Genomic DNA, 24,599 nt, shown 5'->3' with positions numbered 1-24,599 from the left:
GACAAATGACAAAAATCATCAAAAATATGGCAAAAATCATCAAAACACCGAATATCGGGAGGTACCGTTATATGGGGACTATACCAAAATGTGGACCGATATATCTCATTTTCAATACCAACCATCCCAGACACAATACAAATTGCTCTGCTAAATCAATTCGATTTTTCTAACAAACATACAAACACTTGCTAAATCCCCCCGTACCTCGCCCCAACACACATTGTTTGGTCATTTTCGTTGTTCTGTTTGTCTTGTCATTGCAATAACAATAATCCCTAAAATTCCAAGCGCCTTTTTCTAGCGTCAGTCTGCTAACCAACAACTTATTTATTTCTCCAACTCTCACTGTCGGTTCGTCGTCGTTGGTTAGTTCGTAGCGAGGCAGTTGCTTACCACACACACTGAGCGCTCTGCTGACGCTGCTTGTGTTTTATTTTCTTTTGTGCGATATCCGTTGCGATCATTGTCGTTGGTCAGCTCGTAGTGTGGTAGTTAACCCACCCCCGTCACCGTTCGACCATCAAACACTGCTTGTGTTTTATTCTTCTTTGTGCTGTATTCGTTATTCACCACTGCACAGTGGGTTCAAGTAGCAAAATTGTGAATTATAAAAAATAAAATTTTGAAAAATAATTTTATTTTTTTTTTTGATAATTGTCCATAAAAAAGTGTTTTTCGACTTTTTTAATTTTTGTCACCCTACATTCGGCATATTATATGTACTTTTTATTGTGCTCATTTGCGAAAAAATATCGATATTTTCGTAACTTATCTTAAAAGTTTAGCTTATTTTAAAGAAATTATTAGTTTGTGCGTACATATCAATATTTGTCAGGTGGAAATACGTGCACCCTACACTCGGCACAAACCGACAATTTATCATTTTTCTTACTTTTTCAGTATTTTTGATAAATATCTCCAATTTAAATATATTTTAATTGTTATTTGAATATTTATATTCATGTTGTTGTTTTTTATTGTTGACCTGTATATTGATTCTTAGTAACTTTATTTTGGCTTAAGGTCAATTGAAAAACATCAGTGTTTTCTTTTTATAATTTTGATTTTTATTTTCTGATATTTCGACAGTCATCTTCAGGGAAAAATATTTTTATTGAGAAAAGCAACAGTCTTGTTTCACCGTCTATGCTAAACTGGTCTATGCATTTTCGTAATACATTTCATTATAAATAACCTTTTTGTTCTTTTTTGCTATTTCTTTGGTAAATTTTTGGAAGTTTTTCAATCTTTTCTCCGTCGAATTAGTTTTTTTTTTTTTTTTTTTTTTTTTTGAAAATTTCTTTGCTTTTACCTTTATTTGGGTTTCTTTAATAAGACTTTGCGTCATTGTGCTTCATTTTAGCTGAATATTTGATTAGTATTTGTTGAAATTGAATTCTGAAACCATGTCGGTCACTCTACTAACTCAATTTATTCGGGCATCCGATAATGTTGTCAAATTTGCCGCTGCTTTTAAATTGATTAAGGCAGAAACTCACACTGGTTTCAATTTAGAAATTCGAAACACCGAACTTCAGGAATTGTGGTACATGGTCAAGGATACTTACGAAAAGTATCTCGATTATCTGATAACCGTTGAGGGTACTACCTCAGACGGAATTGCTTCTGCTGATGAGAAATATCAGTCCACTAGAGAAAACTACGTTGAATTTTGGTCGGAAATAACTGAAATGTTGCAGAAACTAAGGTCTGCGAAAACACCTCCTTCCACACCATCTGAAATTCGTGTTAGTACCCCCCAGAATGTCCAAAATCAGGTTTCTGTGTCGCGGTCATGCAATAGGTCGAATACTTCAAAGTCAGGTACTACCAATCCAAACAATGTACTGAATAATAGTTTGCCGCCTTTATCCAATATCCAATATGTACTCTGTACAGATATTCAGAGTACTTCCGATATCTCAGTTTCGAATTGGAGTTTACCGCCTTGTGGTTCCGACACCATGCATAATCTTAATTTACCGCCGTGCGATATAGATGATTTCCACGGAGATTTTTTGTCATGGCCCACGTTCCGGGATCTATTTTCTGCCATGTTTATAAATAATTCCCGATTAACTGATATTGAGAAGTTGTGTCATTTGAATAAGAAAACTCAAGGTGAGGCTAGGGAAATTGTGTCGAAGCTTCCACTCACGCATAAAAGTTTTGTTCTGGCTTGGAAAGCTCTTAGGGATGCTTATGACAACAAAAGAATTCTAGTCAACAGTCATTTAAAAATTCTGTTCGATCTTCCATCATTAGCTAATGAAACGAGTTCAGGTCTTAAGACTTTACAGAGAGGCATAAATGGTTGTTTATCTGCCATGTCAGTCTATGACATTGTCACGGATCATTGGGATCCTATTTTAGTTTTTATTTGTATTCAGCGTCTGCCAAAACTTACGGTGACACTCTGGGAACAGAGTCTCACAGATAAGTCTTCCTTATCGTCATGGGCTCAGCTCAATTCGTTCATCACGGAGAGAATTAAGACGCTTGCCTGTTTGCGGGACATAAAAGGTATAGATTCATCAAAATCCCCAAACAAACGCAACGTTAAGGTACATGTGGCGAAATCTTCCCCTGATACAGTAAAATCTTATCCAAAACATCGTTGTGTTCTATGCCCTAATCAAAACCATGCGCTCTACTCTTGTCATCGTTTCAAAAAGATTTCTTTCGATCAAAAAATTACTGTTGTAAAAAAGTATGGCTTGTGTTTCAATTGTTTGTCAAGAGGTCATTCTGTTAGTAATTGTCCCAGTGCACATAGCTGCTATGAATGCCATGAAAAACATCATACGCTTATGCATAAACCTAATCGTTCGACACCTACAAATAGTTCCTCCTCAAATGTGACGCCCACAGTCCGAGTCCCAAGAACTGCTTCCAATTCTATTTTAGATAATGTTGCCTCTACATCCACTGGTGCCAATCCGACTGTAGTAAACCGTCAAGTGTTTCACACATCGCATAACTCTCGAGTCCTTCTCGTTACCGCCATTGTAAATATTGTTCACGAAGGAAATTCTTATCCTGTTCGAGCCCTCATTGACCCTGCGTCTGAGGCTAGTTTTATAACTGAGAATTCTATTCTAGATAATGTTGCCTCTACATCCACTGGTGCCAATCCGACTGTAGTAAACCGTCAAGTGTTTCACACATCGCATAACTCTCGAGTCCTTCTCGTTACCGCCATTGTAAATATTGTTCACGAAGGAAATTCTTATCCTGTTCGAGCCCTCATTGACCCTTCGTCTGAGGCTAGTTTTTTAACTGAGAACCTTCAAAATAGATTGAAGTTATCGTCTCGATCCACTCTTGCAACCATTTCCGTTACCTCTAGGAAAGACTGTCGAATTTCTATAAGTTCTCGCTAAGTGCTTCAATTTTGTTGAAAACCGATGCTTTTGTTCTCCCCAAGATTTCTAGTAACCTTCCATCCTTTTCTGTTGACCCTGCTTTAGTTCGTTCTCTGCCAAATCTCCAGTTGGCTGACCCAAACATTTTTGACTGTCGTTCGGTAGATATGTTGTTGGGTGCAGTCTTATATCCGCAAATATTGTTGCCTGGGGTACAACAAAATATATTAGGTTCTCTATTGGCGCAAAATACCGTCTTTGGTTGGATCCTCTCGGGTCCAATTACCTCCTCATCCTTGCAGGTCTTTGCGACTACGTTGAGCTTTAGTGAGGAAGACAGCCTCAATAAAAACTTTCTGTGTTTTGGGGAACTTGAGGAGGTTCCCAAACGCAAATTACTTTCGTCATCAGACAAGATCTGCGAGGACAATTTCCGGTCCACAACTACGAGCAACTCGAAGTGTCGTTACGTTGTCCCACTTCCCATACGTTCCTCACAGCCTGAAAATTGGTGATTCGCCTCAGAATGTTATGAGTCCATTTTTATGGAATGAAAATTCAACGCAAACTTTCTTATAGGTGCCCCCCTTCCTGCTCTGCCAGAACCCCTTGTTGAAGAATCGCCATTGAGTTTGGTCAATCGGTATAGAAAACGTAAGGCATTGACGCATCAATGAGTATTTGTTTAGTTTGAATAAGCGTTATAAATGGAAATATCCAGAGAGAAATGTTGCAATCAATGATCTAGTAGTCATTAGGCATGAAAAACTTCCACCTACTTCTAGGAAACTAGGACGTGTAGTCGAGACACATCCCGGTAATGACGGTAACGTTCGCGTTGTAGACGTCCGAACGGGTAATTTCAGGCCCGTCAATTTGTAATTGCCGCGGTATAGATATCTAATTATATGAATTAAAATGATTTGAATAAAATGCTCACAAATAAACTGAACTTACGTCCTTGTAAATCTCATTGTACATATTTATATATAACATAATTCCTTTGAGCTTTATTTAGTTGATACTGTAAAGTGGTGCTTGCCAAAATTTAATTTTATTTCCAGAACCTTGTTAATTCATCACTCAGTCATCAGTAAACATAAATTATTTTGTTACTTTTTTTTTTTTTTTTTTTTGATAAACGTTCCCAACGCCATCTTTATGCGAATATTACTCAGCTTTTAAGGCTATTTATCAGAGTTTTAGTAGTTACTTCTTTCTACCGATTCCGGTCATTATGATGATATTGGAGGTTTGAAGGAAGCAATAATAGTTTTTCTCGGCCATTTTGTCGACATCCGTACAGTGGTAAAGATCTTCAGTTTTAAAAAGTTTTCATTGAAATCTGTGATTTTCTTAAATTTGGATACTGCTACAACCAGAAAATTTAAAATTTTCTTTGCGAGCAAAGATAAAACAATAACAAAATTTTGTACTGGTAAGTTTTGTTTAATGGTTTTTCTAAATATTGGCACTTAATTTTTTTTTTTTTTTTTTAAATCTGTAGATTTCTGCCACAGGCGTGCAACTTTTTGATATACAATTGTTACAATTAGTTATAAAGCTGTAAGTCCTCATATTTGGAGTTTCAATCATTTATATGATTTTATGGTGCCATATCGTCAATACGGTAATGATCAATCATAATCATTATCTCCCTCTTCTCAATTAACGTGAGAATTTTATATTTTTTTCTTGTCCATAGATTTGGTACCAAATACCTTGTAACAATTATATCAAGCGAAACAAATACAAAATACCGGTTTTGTTCTACTCATCAATCTAAAATTGCTGCTTTGCTCTCGACGATCATCATTAGTCAGTCCACCAACAGTTTGTGATGTGTGTTCCTCACGTGGGCAAAGGAATTTGAGATTTGCCAAAGAAAGTTATTCAGAGAAATTCAACATATAAAACGTAGTGTTGCCGATTGACAAAAGCTAAAAATATCGAGTAAAATCCTCCGAGTACCAGCTAAACATCATTCCTTTAATAAAACAAACGCTGGAAGCTAAATTTCAAGTAAAAACAACAACAACAAAAAGAAACACCATCTAAATGTGTAAAGTTCCTATCATTACCCTAAATTTAAATCCTCAATATTTGGAAAGTATTTAAATATGTAATTATCAGCAAATGAATTCCAATTGATAATGATCAAAATCTAACATTGGTCTTCAGGCTAAAACTCATATTAAAAAAAAGTGTATGATTTCTTAAAGTGTAGAAAAGTGCTTAATAATTGAATATATTGGATATTTCGTCAATGCCATATATAGCTTTAAACCATTTGAAGTTCATGTGCTGATAATAAGTAACACTGTGAAATTGTTCATTATAGAAGAACCCAGCATTTATTCTTTTTATACCCTCCACCATACTATGGAGGGTATATTAACTTTGTCATTCCGTTTGTAACTCCTCGAAATACTCATGTCAGACCCAACAAAGTATATATATTCTTGATCACGGTAAAATTCTAAGTCGATTTAGCGATGTCCGTCTGTCTGTCTGTCTGTCCGTCTGTCTGTTGTAATCACGCTATCTTTCGAATAAATTGAGATAGATGGCTAAAATTTTGCACACATGTTTATTTTTCCAGTAGGCAGGTTAAGTTCGTAAATGGGCCATGTAGGTCCACGTCTTCATATAGCTCCCATATAACGGTACCTCCGGATTTTCGGTATTTTGATGATTTTAGCGACGTTATTCACCGGAATTGATTCAAATTTGGTATTTTAAGTTCCAAATGGATACTACACCCTAAGATAGAAAATTATCTGTGCAAGTCTATGTCTTCGTATAGCCCCCATATAACGGTACCTCCCGATATTCGGTATTTTGATGATTTTAGCGACATTATTCACGGGAATTGTTTCAAATCTTGTATTTGAAGTTCCAAATGGATACTACACCCTAAGACAGAAAATTGTCTTTGCAGGCCCACGTCTTCGTATAGCCCCAATATAACGGTACCTCCCTATATTCGGTATTTTGATGATTTTAGCGACGTTATTCACCGGAATTGTTTCAAATTTGGTATTTGAAGTTCCAAATGGATACTACACCCTAAGATAGAAAATTGTCTGTGCAAGTCTATGTCTTCGTATAGCCCCCATATAACGGTACCTCCCGATATTCGGTATTTCGATGATTTTAGCGACATTATTCACGGGAATTGTTTCAAATCTGGTATTTGAAGTTCCAAATGGATACTACACCCTAAGACAGAAAATTGTCTTTGCAGGTCCACGTCCTCGTATAGCCCCAATATAACAGTACCTCCCGATATTCGGTATTTTGATGATTTTAGCGACATTATTCATTGGAATTGTTTAAAATTTGATATTTGAAGTTCGTTATGGGAACTACAGTCTGTGACAGAAAATTGTCGGTGCGGGTCCAGTTTCGAATTTGAATATGGTAATGGCTTATGACAAACAATGCATATGTATGTCCACGTCGTATAGACCCCAACATAACGGCTATATTCGGTATTTTTAAAATTTTAACAGAATTTTTTAAGGATTTTATTTTTTGAAAATTTCCAAATTCGTTGTAAATGGTGGAGGGTATTACTAGTTCGGCCCGGCCGAACTTACTGCTTTTTAACTTGTTTTTTTTTTCTTACTTTTCTTTTGATCCAACAGTCAAGCATACAACCTAGCTACACAATCATCATAACATACATATGTTGTGACGTACATACAAAACATTTGTAATGCATGTTCTTGAATAGTGGGTTTTGTGCTTTGCTAAAGGTTCCTTAGTAATATTTAGCAATGCTAAGCTATTAGGTTTAAGCGTATTGCTCAAGTCCGTATACAAATGTTTAGCAACATTGTTGACCAATGAGAGAAGAAAACATCTAAGATAGAACTTATTAACATATCACTCTTCGACAAACTGCTGTTCTCTGTGAAAGGCCTTTCATCGTGGGAGCGACGGTATTAAACACACAAACAAACAGTGAGTACTTGAACATCTCTTTGTTTGCATACTCTTAAATATTTTGTTATTGGTCAACAATATATGCATATGCGTAAACATTTTGAATTTTTGTTTAATAGTATCTAAGCTTGAATACTTCAATGATTTTAATTTTTCCTTTTTTTGATCACCTTATTTTTCTCTTTGGTTATCAAGTGAAATATATATGAATTTTTCGTTATTTCATCTGATATCTTTTTTATACCCTCCACCTTGGAAAGGAGGGTATATTAACTTTGTCATTCCGTTTGTAACATCCCTAAATATTCGTTTTAGACCCCATAAAGTATATATATTCATAATCAGCATAAAATTCTAAGTCGATTTAACGATGTCCGTCTGTCTGTCTGTCCGTCTGTCTGTCTGTCTGTCTGTCTGTCTGTCTGTCTGTCCGTCTGTCTGTCTGTTGAAATCACGATACAGCCCACATTATTTGACGTAGAGCTCCAAAATTTAGCAGAGCTATTTGCATTGTGTCTACGATGGTTGGTATTGAAAATGAGATATATCGGTCCACGTTCTGGTATAGTCCCCATATAACGGTACCTCCCGATATTCGGTATTTTGATGATTTATGCCACATTTTTTCACGGATTTGTCTTAAAATTGGTATTTGTAGGTCATAGCGGGTCCCTGAGCGTGTGGCAAAACATTGAATGTATAGGTCCACGTTGTGGTATAGCCCCCATATAAAGGTACCTCCCGATATTTAGTATTTTAGTTTTTTTTTACCACATTTTTTCAACGATTTGTCTAAAAATTGGAATTTGTGGGTCATAATGGTTTCCAGCTCCGGTGGCGGAACATTGAATGTATGGGTCCATAATTTGGTATAGTCCCCATATAACGGTACCTCCCGATATTCGGTATTTTGATGATTTATGCCACATTTTTTCACGGATTTGTCTTAAAATTGGTATTTGTAGGTCATAGCGGGTCTCTGAGCGTGTGGCAAAACATTGCATGTATAGGTCCACGTTGTGGTATAGCCCCCATATAAAGGTACCTCCCGATATTTAGTATTTTAATTTTTTTTACCACATTTTTCACGGATTTGTCTGAAAATCGGTATTTGTTGGTCATAATGGGTTCCAGCTCCGGTGGCGAAACATTGTAATTATAGGTCCACGTTTTGGTATAGCCCCCATATAACGGTACCTCCCGATATTCGGTAATTTGATGATTTTTGCCACATTTTTTCAGGGATTTGTTCGAAAATTGGTATTTGTTGGTCATAATTGGTTCCAGCTTCGGTGGCGAAACATTGCATGCATGGGTCCATGATTTGATATAGCCCCCATATAACGGTACCTCCCGATATTCGGTATTTTGATGGTTTTTGCCACATTTTTTCACTGATTTGTCTAAAAATTGGTATTTGTGGGTCATAATGGGTTCCAGCTCCGGTGGCGAAACATTGTAATTATATGTCCACGTTTTGGTATAGCCCCCATATAACGGTACCTCCCCATAATCGGCATTTTAATGGTTTTTGCCACATTTCTTCTAATGTTTCTTTTACCCTAAGGTGGAGGGTATTAAAAGTTTGGCCCGGCCGAACTTAATGTTTTTTTACTTGTTTTCAAATGGAATCTTTTAAATTAATTACTTATCTTTATTTTGTCTGAGTTATCAAACCAAAAGCTATTATTTTATATTTACCTAAATTAAACTATGTGATAAGGATTCTAGTAAATACCATTTATGAATACTTTTGATCTTCTTTTCAATAAAATAATGATGCCTTCCGTCATGTAATTATTTCATAAGTCTGATTCCTTAGTGTAGTAAGGTAGAGGGCGTATTAAATGTAGGGAGTCACAGATAGAGTACAGTCTTAATTTGATATATCGAACTGTGATTCGGTTGGGAGGGTATAATGGACGCAAAACACCTGGTCGTCCTAATAAATCGAACTCGCCATAATGGAACCAATAAACTCTATACACTTTACGTAAAAATTGAGCACGTACTTTAAAATAATATCATGTAGCTGAAGGAATGACATGAAGCTTTGAACCCAACCCATTACGACGAGTAATAAGGCCGGAAGTCGACGTGCTCTTGCTTCTTTAAAAATGTCATTTAGCCCATCACCTTCCAAAAATGATAGTTATAGGCTACAATACACATGCATGTATATCAAGGTGGGCGGCAATGTATAAGTTAGATACTTTGCCCCTCAACTTCCCTTGCTCGATCAATCACGGATGCTGATTGGCGCACAGGCATCTCCTCTACAACTCCCCTGGCGGAGACCGTAGTGAGCGGATCTTCGCTGGGCATTGGTTGTTGTCGGTAACCTCACCTTGTTACACATGCTCTCATTGGAAGTAGTTGTATTAGTAGACAGACATGAGACCCTCAGCGGTCACCTAGAACCTCTGCGTTCACTTGTCTTTAGTCTTTGAACGAATACCCATCACGGCCACTGTCGCCAACACACACCATAGTTGAAAAGAGGTAACCTTATTGTTGAAAAAACACACATCAAAGCAATTCAATAAATCAGCAGACTTACTAAGAAAAGAAATTAATCCTATTTGTTTTATTTTTCTCATTGTTTCTTTTCCCCCATTACTCTACATAAACAATAGTAAATATTGAATAATACATTTGTTATTAAAATTAATATTAAATAACACAAATCGAGTGTTTGGAAAAATGTGTATGATAAATATTATATAGTGAATCATAAAGATCTTAATAAGAAGTGAGTGGCTGCTAGCAAAAATTGGTTTCGATAATATTTAAAATTAATTCCGCTTGTTTTTTTTTTTTGAAATTCGTGAAATTTAAAAAAAAAAAGCCTGTTCGTTTTTTTCTGATATTAATGAATAATCGCGATCTTGACCAAGAAGTAGAATTTATAATAGATTCCTTCAATCAAATTCCTGTAGACAAAAGATCTGACAATAATAATATAATGGCAACTTCCGCAGAAAGCATACGTGTGCTTGTTGACTCTGCCATTTCGGCGGCTTTGAAAGTTCAAAGACAGCAATTTGAAAAACAAATTTCCTATATTGGTAATAAACTTGAAAAATTCTCTTTATCGACTCCTGAAGTTGTGCCTTATAAGGATGTTGAAATTAACAAAGAAATTCGGTGTGATGAGTCCTTAGAGGTTGTAAAATCCTTACCAGACTTTGAAGGCAAGCATGAAACGTACGTTCCATGGCGCCAGGCTGCTCATACAGCTTATAAGTTGTTTGATCATTGTTTATGTAGAGTAATGGGGGAAAAGAAACAGAAATAAAACAAACAAATAGAATTAATTTCTTTTCATGCAAAATTTGCTGATTTATTGAATTGCTTTGATGTGTTTTTTCGACAATAAGTTTACCTCTTTTCAATATGGATTGTGGCGACAGTGGCCGTGTTGGGTATTCGTTCAAAGACTAAAGACAAGTGAACGCAGAGGTTCTAGGTGATCGCAGAGGATCCCATGTCTGTCTACTAATACAACTACAACTACTTCCAATGAGAGCATGTGTAACAAGGTGAGGTTACCGACAACAACCAATGCCCAGCGACGATCCGCTCACTACGGTCTCCGCCAGGGGAGTTGTAGAGGAGATGCCTGTGCGCCAATCAGCATCCGTGATTGATCGAGCAAGGGAAGTTGAGGGGCAAAGTATCTAACTTATACATTGCCGCCCACCTTGATATACATGCATGTGTATCAACTAAATAAAGCTCAAAGGAATTATGTTATATAAATATGTACAATAAGATTTACAAGGACGTAAGTTCAGTTTATATGTGAGCAATTTCATTTTATTAAATTCAATTCAATTCATTTTTTTCTTAACTAATAACAGTTAATTACATGTTGACGGGGCCCGAAATTACCCAACCAAACGAGGTATATTGCGCTGTAGGGAGACCAGGCTGTTGAATTATTCTCGGCTTAATGATTTTATAATAAATTTCTGGACCCAATACCATCGCTACTGGACCCGAACAATCAAACGATGGGTCCGCGAGTTCCAGACCAACGAAGGCTTCGCGTACTGATGATGAAATGGTCATCGGTGGTGTTACACCGCAAGTAATGTTTGCTACGCTGGCAGTAACAAATTGCCTTTGACCCGGGTCAAAACGGGAGGTAATCATAAAGTCGGCGTACGACATATGATTGACTTTGGTGGTGGGCCATCGAAGGTCATTTATTAGAGACGCACACACCTGACTGACTGGGCAGCAGGGGTCTAATAAAGCCCTAACTGGAACGGTAGAGTTAGGCAGACATATATTCACACGTAAGGTAGGGCTCAAGGAGAATACACGACTTATTGGTAGTACGGAAGTTGGTAATATGTGGGGTGGTGGTGTGGGAACGATACCTCGTGGAACTAACCATCTCGCCGAATTTTGTGTCCGGTTGGAGCTGTCCTCTTGGTGCTCATGCAAAATGGTGTGGTGCTTTTTCCCGCAATAATTACACCGTTTGGGAACCGGACAGAACTTTGAAACATGATCAAGACGCAGACAATTGTAACAATAACGATGACGGACGACCATACGCACACGTTTTTCCACAGTCATTTTTCTAAACACAAAGCATTTGTGTAATGGATGATGATGGGAACACAACCGACACTGAAACAACGCTCTTGACGACGACGATGCCATACGTGAAGGTGCTGAGCTAACCTTTGGCTCAAGGGCTGTTTGAGGTTGAGATGCTAGGGTTGTTTCAGCATTTGGGGGAGCTATCATCTGAGGATCAATCGGTTGAGTGGGTTGAACCTGGGGATCTATAGGTTTAGGGGTTTGAGTGGTGTCCGCAGTTTGAGGAACAGTCGCGGTAAACGCCTCCTTATTTGCCCTCAACTCCGCTTCTACTTCTCGATCAGACATCATCTCCTCGTCATAGTCGGACAAACAGACCTCAGGGAAAAGTTCTTGTTGGGATGCCATAACTAACACACAAAACGAAAGAGGACAACACGAAAGAGAGAGCAAACGACAGATATAAATTGGTAATACGACTAACTGGACGATTGGTCGCCTAACAATACTCTAAGAAGTTCGGACGTCTACAACGCGAACCTTACTATCATTACCAGGATGCGTCTCGAATAACTAAACAAACTCTTTCTTTAAACCTAGTGGAAAACTGATGCGTCAATGCCTTACGTTTTCTATACCGATTGACTAAACTCAATGGCGATTCTTCAACAAGGGGGCAAAGCAGGAAGGGGGGCACCTATGAGAAAGTTTGCGTTGAAGCGAATTTTCATTCAATAAAAATGGACTCATAACAGTAATTTGCGTTTGGGAACCTCCTCAAGTTCCCCAAAACGCAGAATGGTTTTATTGGGGCTGTCTTCCTCACTACAGCTCAAAGTAGTCGTAAAGACCTGCAAGGGTGAGGAGGGAATTGGACCCGAGAGGACCCAACCAAAGACGGTATTTTGCGCCAATAGAGAACCTAATATATTTTGTTGTACCCCAGGCAACAATATTTGCGGATATAAGTCTGCACCCAACAACATATCTACAGAACGACAGTCAAAAATGTTTGGGTCAGCCAACTGGAGATTTGGCAGAGAACGAACTAAAGCAGGGTCAACAGAAAAGGATGGAAGGTTACTAGAAATCTTGGGGAGAACAAAAACATCGGTTTTCAACAAAATTGAAGCACTCAAGCGAGAACTTATAGAAATTTGACAGTTTTTCCTAGAGGTAACGGAAGACGAACCATTTACACCAGAAATGGTTGCAAGAGTGGATCGAGACGATAACTTCAATCTATTTTGAAGGTTCTCAGTTATGAAACTAGCCTCAGACGCAGGGTCAATGAGGGCTCGAACAGGATAAGAATTTCCTTCGTGAACAATATTTACAATGGCGGTACCGAGAAGGACTCGAGAGTTATGCGATGTGTGAAACACTTGACGGTTTACTACAGTCGGATTGGCACCAGTGGATGTAGAGGCAACATTATCTAGAATAGAATTGGAAGCAGTTCTTGGGACTCGGACTGTGGGCGTCACATTTGAGGAGGAACTATTTGTAGGTGTCGAACGATTAGGTTTATGCATAAGCGTATGATGTTTTTCATGGCATACATAGCAGCTATGTGCACTGGGACAATTACTAACAGAATGACCTCTTGACAAACAATTGAAACACAAGCCATACTTTTTTACAACAGTAATTTTCCGATCGAAAGACATCTTTTTGAAACGATGACAAGAGTAGAGCGCATGATTTTGATTAGGGCATACAACACAACGATGTTTTGGATAAGATTTTACTGTATCAGGAGAAGTTTTCGCCACATGTACCTTAACGTTGCGTTTGTTTGGGGATTTTGATGAATCTATACCTTTTATGTCCCGCAAACAGGCAAGCGTCTGAATTCTCTCCGTAAGGAACGAATCGAGCTGAGCCCATGACGATAAGGAAGACTTATCTTTGAGACTCTGTTCCCAGAGTGTCACCGTAAGTTTTGGCAGACGCTGAATACAAATAAAAACTAAAATAGGATCCCAATGATCCGTGACAATGTCATAGACTGACATAGCAGATAAACAACCGTTTATGCCTCTCTGTAAAGTTTTAAGACCTGAACTCGTTTCATTAGCTAACGATGGAAGATCGAACAAAAGCTTTAAATGACTATTGACTAGAATTCTTTTGTTGTCATAAGCATCCTTAAGAGCCTTCCAAGCCAGAACAAAACTTTTATGTGTGAGTGGAAACTTCGACACAATTTCCCTAGCCTCACCTTGAGTTTTCTTAATCAAATGGCACAACCTCTCAATATCAGTTAATCGGGAATTATTTATAAACATTGCAGAAAATAGATCCCGGAACGTGGGCCACGACAAAAAATCTCCGTGGAAATCATCTATATCGCACGGCGGTAAGTTAAGATTATGCATGGTGTCGGAACCACAAGGCGGTAAACTCCAATTCGAAACTGAGATATCAGAAGTACTCTGAATATCTGGATAAGCCATATTGGATAAGGGCGGCAAACTATTATTCAGTACATTGTTTGGATTGGTAGTACCTGATTGTGAAGTATTCGACCTATTGCATGACCGCGCCACAGAAACCTGATTTTGGGCATTCTGGGGGGTACTAACACGAATTTCAGATGGTGTGGAAGGAGGTGTTTTCGCAGACCTTAGTTTCTGCAACATTTCAGTTATTTCCGACAAACATTCAACGTAGTTTTCTCTAGTGGACTGGTATTTCTCATCAGCAGAAGCAATTCCGTCTGAGGTAGTACCCTCAACGGTTATCAGATAATCGAGATACTTTTCGTAAGTATCCTTCACTTTGTACCACAAGTCCTGAAGTTCGGTGTTTCGAATTTCTAAATTGAAAACCGTGTGAGTTTCTGCCTTAATCAATTTAAAAGCAGCGGCAAATTTGACAACATTATCGGATGCCCGAATAAATTGAGTTAGTGGAGTGACCGACATGGTTTCAGAATTCGAATTCGACAAATACTAATCAAATATTCAGCTAAAATGAAGCACAATGACGCAAAGTCTTATTAAAAGCACCCAAATAAATGTATAACTGAAGAAAGTTTCAAAAGAAAAGGCGAAATATTTGAAAAATCCCAAAAGAAAACCAATTCGACGGAGAAAAGATTGAAAAACTTCCAAAAATTTACCAAAGAAATAGCAAAATATATCAGGAAATGCCAATAAAAGTGTATATAAATATCCAAATAATAATCAAAATATATTTAAATTGGCGATATTTATCAAAAATTCTGAAAAAGTTCGAAAAATAAGGAAAAATTATAAATTGTCGGTGTGTGCCGAGTGTAGGGTGCACGTATTTCCAAATGACAAATATTGATATGTACACGCGTACTAATAATTTTTTTTAAAATGAGCAAAACTTTTAAGAAAATTTCTAAAATATCTATATTTTCCTTGCACAAGAGCACAATAAAAAGTACATATAATATGCCGAATGTAGGGTGACAAAAATGAAAAAAGTCCAAAAACACTTTTTTATCAACAATTATCAAAACCAAAATAAAAATTATTTTTCAAAATTTTATTTTTTAAAATTCACAATTTTTCTACTTGAACCCACTGTGCAGTGGTGAATAACGAATACCGCACAAAGAAGAATAAAACACAAGCAGTGTTTGATGGTCGAACGGTGACGGGGGTGGGTTAACTACCACACTACAAGCTGACCAACGACAATGATCGCAACGGATATCGCACAAAAGAAAATAAGACACAAGCAGCGTCAGCAGAGCGCTCAGTGTGTGTGGGTAAGCAACTGCCTCGTTACGAACTAACCAACGACGACGAACCAACAGTGAGAGTTGGAGAAATAAATAAGTTGTTGTTTTTCAAAATTTTATTTTTTAAAATTCACAATTTTTCTACTTGAACCCACTGTGCAGTGGTGAATAACGAATACCACACAAAGAAGAATAAAACACAAGCAGTGTTTGATGGTCGAACGGTGACGGGGGTGGGTTAACTACCACACTACAAGCTGACCAACGACAATGATCGCAACGGATATCGCACAAAAGAAAATAAGACACAAGCAGCGTCAGCAGAGCGCTCAGTGTGTGTGGGTAAGCAACTGCCTCGTTACGAACTAACCAACGACGACGAACCAACAGTGAGAGTTGGAGAAATAAATAAGTTGTTGTTATAGTTGTTGGTTAGTAGACTGACGCTAGAAAAAGGCGCTTGGAAGGGTATTATTGTTATTGCAATATTACAAACAGACCAACGAAAATGACCAAACAGTGTGTGTTGGGGCGAGGTACGGGGGGATTTAGCAAGTGTTGGTATGTTTGGATGTAAATTAGAAAAAGCGGCACTTGCAATGCGGTGATTTTATTCTCGTTCAGAGTAATAGAGAGATAGAAAACAGATCACTCGGCAATGCAGAAATGTGTGGGGGAATATTGCAATAACCAAACACAAAATTATGCACACTACAGCGGTAGATTATTTTTTAACAGAAATATATTTCTTTTTGATAAATGTGAATTATTAAACACAAACGGGAAATTCGATTATTTCGCGAGAAAATGGAAAATAATGCGAATAAGCCCCGATTTAAAGGAATATTTAATAGATTTTTTAGCAAAACAAAATTGTTGTGGACTGTAAATTTAAAGATACCGCAAATTAGGGTAAAACAAAGGCGACCAGTACCGCGAAGCAAACAAAAACTAACACTTTTCACTTATTTTTTTCAAAATAAATAGCACTCTAAGCTCACAATAACAAATTTCACTGAACTTACGTACCTTTTTTGAGGTTGATGATGATGAATAGGATGATGTTGATGCGGTGGTGCGATTAATGAGGGGGATGTGTGTTTTGAGTCGATTCCTTTGTAAAAGAGATAACAAAAACGGCAATTAATAATCAGGCAAACTTCTCAACTTGGCAAATCCGGCTCGAAGGACCAAAATGTTTATGTAGAGTAATGGGGGAAAAGAAACAGAAATAAAACAAACAAATAGAATTAATTTCTTTTCATGCAAAATTTGCTGATTTATTGAATTGCTTTGATGTGTTTTTTCGACAATAAGTTTACCTCTTTTCAATATGGATTGTGGCGACAGTGGCCGTGTTGGGTATTCGTTCAAAGACTAAAGACAAGTGAACGCAGAGGTTCTAGGTGATCGCAGAGGATCCCATGTCTGTCTACTAATACAACTACAACTACTTCCAATGAGAGCATGTGTAACAAGGTGATGTTACCGACAACAACCAATGCCCAGCGACGATCCGCTCACTACGGTCTCCGCCAGGGGAGTTGTAGAGGAGATGCCTGTGCGCCAATCAGCATCCGTGATTGATCGAGCAAGGGAAGTTGAGGGGCAAAGTATCTAACTTATACAATCATTACGATGGAAGTTCTAAACACTATCAGGCAGTAGCAATAATTCGAAATAAAATAAAGGGTCAAGCCGATATGGTGTTATCCTCATTCAATACAGTGTTAAATTTTAAGGCTATTATTGCCCGACTGGACTTTACTTATTCGGATAAGCGTCCAATTTACTTAATTGAGCAAGAGTTGTCCACTCTTCGTCAGGGTAATATGACGTTACTAGAACTAAATTCAAGCCATCTACACAGGGCTTACCTCAGAATCAATACGATCAAAATCAGAACCTACCACAGCCGTTCCAAAATCGACTAAATTGGCAGGCCGTGAAAAGACCCAACAGTGGTACGGCAAAATACACTGGGATAAAACATCAGAGAATTAATCACATTTCTCAAGATGAGTCCGGATGTGGTCAAGACTACCATCAAATGGCAGAAACCGAAGCAGACGATATTGTAATCGATGCTGGGGATGAATTTGACCAGATTATTTTTTTAGGACAACTCCCTGCTACCATTTATAGAAAGGAAAGTGGCAGGGAAAATCATAAAATTGCTTATTGATACGGGGGCTTCGAAGAATTATATCAAGCCTATAAAAGGTTTAAAAGGTATTATTCCCGTAGCCAACCCGTTAATAGTGAAATCTATTCATGATTTCACAGCAATTAAAGAAAAATGTACCATAAATATTTTTCAAACGAATAGTAATTTTTTTATCTTACCATCACTATCAACGTTTGATGGTATAATTGGCCTGGATCTATTAACACAGACAAGTGCAACGTTGAATTTTGAAAGTAGGGAACTTAAAACTATAGTTGGGATCGAAAAGATCCAATTTTTAAAATGCGTAAATGTAAATTTTACACAAGTTGAGGACATGAAAATACCTCAAATCGTTGCGGAAAAATTTAAGGAAGTGATAAAAAAAATTTTCGGTTGTTTTTGCAAACTCCAAAGAATCACTTCCATATAATACGAATATTGTAGCTACCATTAGAATATTGTAGCTACTAATTCTGGTGATCCCGTTTATACAAAACTATACCCATATCCCATGGTATAGCAGATTTTGTTAACAATGAAGTAAAAGAACTTCTGCATAACGGCATAATACGGCCTTCCAGATCACCCTACAATAATACCGTTTGGGTTGTTGAAAAAAAAGGCAAGGATGAATATGGTAATTCCAAAAAACGTGTAGTTATAGACTTCAGGAAACTGAACAGTGGTCTCTGGACTTATAAGCATTATTTTAATCATCAGTCTTTATATTTCATTCAAATTGTGTCGAAGACGAACAGTAAAACGCGATGTTATTGAAGCTGTCATTGATAGCTACAAAAGACCCGAGGACGGCCCTTACTTAAGTAGGGGAGGAGTTAACACAATCTCCATTGTCCCACCCTAATACTTTGGTCAAACGATGGCGAACTATAATAATTGTTCGTCCAACATATTGCAATGTAACACTCCACACGAGGCACAGTGTCAGCAATTATATTCATCATCATTGCTTAGCCAACACCAAACATACGAGCATTTATTCAACGTATTGCAATATAATACTCCACAAAAAGGCGCAGAGTCAGCAGTAGAAAACAATAATTATAAGTTTATTCATAGCTTTAAGTATCTTAATAAGTTAGTTTGATAAGAGAACTGGAATAAAGAAGGTGTAACAACACCATACAAATACCCAAAATACTTAACTTATATACATTATGAGTCTACAACGAATATTTAAGGATGTAAAAACGGAATGACAAAGCTAATATACCCTCTTTTCAAAGGTGGAGGGTATAAAACGAAATTCACAAATAAACCAGAAAACGCATTTATTTTAAAACCCCAATTACACCCGCTGTGTTTATTTATTTTCTTTTTTCCCACAACGCCTCATCTATATATACAGGGTGTAAAGTAGTCACAGAGAACTCCTTGTGTAGAATTTCAGACAATTCCATTCAAAAATGTGACTTAAATCATCAAAATACCGAAAATCGTGGAGCACCATTGTATGGGGGCTATATGATATTGTGGACCTATATAGAAAACTAGCTGAACCTGGTGCGTTTCACGACCCCTTTTGATTTCATATGCATTCAAAATTTTATATACCAATATTTGTTGATTCAAGAAAAAAAGCAAACTCAAACATTTAAAAAAAAAAATTTGTAAATATACAAATAGCTCGGTCTACCAACGTATGAACATGACAGGAACAGCTGACCATGAGAAAACATGACAGGAACGTGCCGAATTTGGTCCTCTTACATGAAGGGTTTGTGCTTCGGATTTATTAATTTCATTGCAAATACCAAGCGTGCAGAAACTGCAATATTTTGAAGTTGAGAGGCATTTCTACTGCAATTAAAGACTTCTATGTAGCAACATACTTCCCCGTATCCGCAACTAAATGGTTTTACAGTGTTTTACTGTTAGCCTAATACCATTCCATAGGCGTTGTGGGTCAATACTTCTTAATAAAATCATATCCCAATCTGATCCGATTTCAATATAATTTGACAAAATTTACTTTTATTTTTATTTATTTTATTTATTTTCAATTAGTACAAAAACCTAGCCAACAGGGCCATGGACGGTTCAAAAAACTTCTATACATGACTACTCTAAATTAATTATAATATCCTTAATCCTAAAAGAATTACTTAAAATTAAACACTAAAACAAATTAACAAAAAATGAATAAAATTAACAATTGATTGATGGTTCCAAGAACTCCTATACATGACTACATCAAGTTCCGTCACACCTTCCATATTTCATGGAAACTGGTGCGTCAAATAAGTGAAATCGGACGAAAAAATATACATTCTATATCCAAATCTTAACCGATTTCCAATTAACTTGTTAAATTTATTTTTGTTACCAAATTCCGCCACACATTCAGAATTTCATTGGAATCAGTCATATACATCGTGTTTGGTGCATAACTCACATAAAATCGGCCGAAATATATATATGGGAGATATACCCAAACCTCAATCGATTTCAATATAATTTGGATTTTTTTTTTTTTTTTGGTACCAAATTTCGTCTCTCTCTCCGAATTTCATTGGAATCGAACATACATATTACATTGGGTGAATCAAGTATGTAAAATCTTCCGAATATGTATATGGAATAATTCAAATGTGAACCGGCTTAAATATAATTTGACAAATTTATTTTTGTACCAAATTCAATCGATCATACCGAATTTCATTGGAATCGGACATACGTATCGTGTTTGGTGCATCAATTATGTGAAATTGGCCGAAAATATATATGGGAGCTATATCCAAATCTGAACCGATTTAAATATAATTTTTCAAGATTATTTTCCAGTCAAATCCCGTCACTCACTCCAAATTTCATTAAAATAGAACATACATATTGTGTTTGGAGCATCATATAAACGCTATATGTCGGTAATATATGAAGGAGCAACATCCAACTCTGAACCGATTTCAATGTAATTTGATGAATTTTTTGTCTAATAAAATTCCATTACACATTTAAAATTGCATTGGAATTGAACATATATATCATGTTTGTTGCATCAAATAAACAAAATCGGTCGAAAATATATATTGGAGGAATATTCAAATCTGAACCGATTAAAATTTCATTGGAATTGAACATATATATCATGTTTGTTGCCTCAAATAAACAAAATCGGTCGAAAATATATTCTGAACCGATTTCAATATAATTGGGCAATTGTATGATCGTTTTAGATCCCGTTACACATTCAAAATTTCATTGAAATTAGAGATACATTGCGTGTTTGGTGCAACCTATATTCGGTATTTTGATGATTTTAGCGACGTTATTCACCGGAATTGTTTCAAATTTGGTATTTGAAGTTCCAAATGGATACTACACCCTAAGATAGAAAATTGTCTGTGCAAGTCTATGTCTTCGTATAGCCCCCATATAACGGTACCTCCCGATATTCGGTATTTCGATGATTTTAGCGACATTATTCACGGGAATTGTTTCAAATCTGGTATTTGAAGTTCCAAATGGATACTACACCCTAAGACAGAAAATTGTCTTTGCAGGTCCACGTCCTCGTATAGCCCCAATATAACAGTACCTCCCGATATTCGGTATTTTGATGATTTTAGCGACATTATTCATTGGAATTGTTTAAAATTTGATATTTGAAGTTCGTTATGGGAACTACAGTCTGTGACAGAAAATTGTCGGTGCGGGTCCAGTTTCGAATTTGAATATGGTAATGGCTTATGACAAACAATGCATATGTATGTCCACGTCGTATAGACCCCAACATAACGGCTATATTCGGTATTTTTAAAATTTTAACAGAATTTTTTAAGGATTTTATTTTTTGAAAATTTCCAAATTCGTTGTAAATGGTGGAGGGTATTACTAGTTCGGCCCGGCCGAACTTACTGCTTTTTAACTTGTTTTTTTTTCTTACTTTTCTTTTGATCCAACAGTCAAGCATACAACCTAGCTACACAATCATCATAACATACATATGTTGTGACGTACATACAAAACATTTGTAATGCATGTTCTTGAATAGTGGGTTTTGTGCTTTGCTAAAGGTTCCTTAGTAATATTTAGCAATGCTAAGCTATTAGGTTTAAGCGTATTGCTCAAGTCCGTATACAAATATTTAGCAACATTGTTGACCAATGAGAGAAGAAAACATCTAAGATAGAACTTATTAACATATCACTCTTCGACAAACTGCTGTTCTCTGTGAAAGGCCTTTCATCGTGGGAGCGACGGTATTAAACACACAAACAAACAGTGAGTACTTGAACATCTCTTTGTTTGCATACTCTTAAATATTTTGTTATTGGTCAACAATATATGCATAAACATTTTGAATTTTTGTTTAATAGTATCTAAGCTTGAATACTTCAATGATTTTAATTTTTCCTTTTTTTTGATCACCTTATTTTTCTCTTTGGTTATCAAGTGAAATATATATGAATTTTTCGTTATTTCATCTGATATCTTTTTTATACCCTCCACCTTGGAAAGGAGGGTATATTAACTTTGTCATTCCGTTTGTAACATCCCTAAATATTCGTTTTAGACCCCATAAAGTATATATATTCATAATCAGCATAAAATTCTAAGTCGATTTAACGATGTCCGTCTGTCTGTCTGTCTGTCTGTCTGTCCGTCTGTCTGTCTGTCTGTCTGTCTGTCCGTCTGTCTGTCTGTCTGTTGAAATCACGATACAGCCCACATTATTTGACGTAGAGCTCCAAAATTTAGCAGAGCTATTTGCATTGTGTCTACGATGGTTGGTATTGAAAATGAGATATATCGGTCCACGTTCTGGTATAGTCCCCATATAACGGTACCTCCCGATATTCGGTATTTTGATGATTTATGCCACATTTTTTCACGGATTTGTCTTAAAATTGGTATTTGTAGGTCATAGCGGGTCCCTGAGCGTGTGGCAAAACATTGAATGTATAGGTCCACGTTGTGGTATAGCCCCCATATAAAGGTACCTCCCGATATTTAGTATTTTAGTTTTTTTTTACCACATTTTTTCAACGATTTGTCTAAAAATTGGAATTTGTGGGTCATAATGGTTTCCAGCTCCGGTGGCGGAACATTGAATGTATGGGTCCATAATTTGGTATAGTCCCCATATAACGGTACCTCCCGATATTCGGTATTTTGATGATTTATGCCACATTTTTTCACGGATTTGTCTTAAAATTGGTATTTGTAGGTCATAGCGGGTCTCTGAGCGTGTGGCAAAACATTGCATGTATAGGTCCACGTTGTGGTATAGCCCCCATATAAAGGTACCTCCCGATATTTAGTATTTTAATTTTTTTTACCACATTTTTCACGGATTTGTCTGAAAATCGGTATTTGTTGGTCATAATGGGTTCCAGCTCCGGTGGCGAAACATTGTAATTATAGGTCCACGTTTTGGTATAGCCCCCATATAACGGTACCTCCCGATATTCGGTAATTTGATGATTTTTGCCACATTTTTTCAGGGATTTGTTCGAAAATTGGTATTTGTTGGTCATAATTGGTTCCAGCTTCGGTGGCGAAACATTGCATGCATGGGTCCATGATTTGATATAGCCCCCATATAACGGTACCTCCCGATATTCGGTATTTTGATGGTTTTTGCCACATTTTTTCACTGATTTGTCTAAAAATTGGTATTTGTGGGTCATAATGGGTTCCAGCTCCGGTGGCGAAACATTGTAATTATATGTCCACGTTTTGGTATAGCCCCCATATAACGGTACCTCCCCATAATCGGCATTTTAATGGTTTTTGCCACATTTCTTCTAATGTTTCTTTTACCCTAAGGTGGAGGGTATTAAAAGTTTGGCCCGGCCGAACTTAATGTTTTTTTACTTGTTTTCAAATGGAATCTTTTAAATTAATTACTTATCTTTATTTTGTCTGAGTTATCAAACCAAAAGCTATTATTTTATATTTACCTAAATTAAACTATGTGATAAGGATTCTAGTAAATACCATTTATGAATACTTTTGATCTTCTTTTCAATAAAATAATGATGCCTTCCGTCATGTAATTATTTCATAAGTCTGATTCCTTAGTGTAGTAAGGTAGAGGGCGTATTAAATGTAGGGAGTCACAGATAGAGTACAGTCTTAATTTGATATATCGAACTGTGATTCGGTTGGGAGGGTATAATGGACGCAAAACACCTGGTCGTCCTAATAAATCGAACTCGCCATAATGGAACCAATAAACTCTATACACTTTACGTAAAAATTGAGCACGTACTTTAAAATAATATCATGTAGCTGAAGGAATGACATGAAGCTTTGAACCCAACCCATTACGACGAGTAATAAGGCCGGAAGTCGACGTGCTCTTGCTTCTTTAAAAATGTCATTTAGCCCATCACCTTCCAAAAATGATAGTTATAGGCTACAATACACATGCATGTATATCAAGGTGGGCGGCAATGTATAAGTTAGATACTTTGCCCCTCAACTTCCCTTGCTCGATCAATCACGGATGCTGATTGGCGCACAGGCATCTCCTCTACAACTCCCCTGGCGGAGACCGTAGTGAGCGGATCTTCGCTGGGCATTGGTTGTTGTCGGTAACCTCACCTTGTTACACATGCTCTCATTGGAAGTAGTTGTATTAGTAGACAGACATGAGACCCTCAGCGGTCACCTAGAACCTCTGCGTTCACTTGTCTTTAGTCTTTGAACGAATACCCATCACGGCCACTGTCGCCAACACACACCATAGTTGAAAAGAGGTAACCTTATTGTTGAAAAAACACACATCAAAGCAATTCAATAAATCAGCAGACTTACTAAGAAAAGAAATTAATCCTATTTGTTTTATTTTTCTCATTGTTTC

At 36.9% G+C, this 24,599-nt stretch overlaps 1 protein-coding gene across 1 annotated transcript; it reads right to left on the bottom strand.

Moving 5' to 3' along the window:
* Window positions 1–11,111: 11,111 nt before the first annotated feature.
* Window positions 11,112–17,226, bottom strand: LOC131803271 (uncharacterized). Its single transcript, XM_059124360.1, has 3 exons — window positions 16,920–17,226; window positions 16,627–16,711; window positions 11,112–12,286 (listed from the first exon to the last, which is right to left on the bottom strand). Exon 3 carries the CDS (start codon window positions 12,282–12,284, stop codon window positions 11,187–11,189), a length of 1,098 nt encoding a protein of 365 aa, XP_058980343.1. The 5' UTR covers window positions 12,285–12,286; window positions 16,627–16,711; window positions 16,920–17,226; the 3' UTR covers window positions 11,112–11,186.
* Between the last annotated feature and the right edge of the window lie 7,373 nt (window positions 17,227–24,599).

Source organism: Musca domestica, unplaced genomic scaffold (genome assembly GCF_030504385.1).
Source record: "Musca domestica strain aabys unplaced genomic scaffold, Musca_domestica.polishedcontigs.V.1.1 28, whole genome shotgun sequence".
Taxonomy (NCBI): Eukaryota; Metazoa; Arthropoda; class Insecta; order Diptera; family Muscidae; genus Musca; species Musca domestica.
This window is presented reverse-complemented; position numbering and strand designations above follow the sequence as displayed.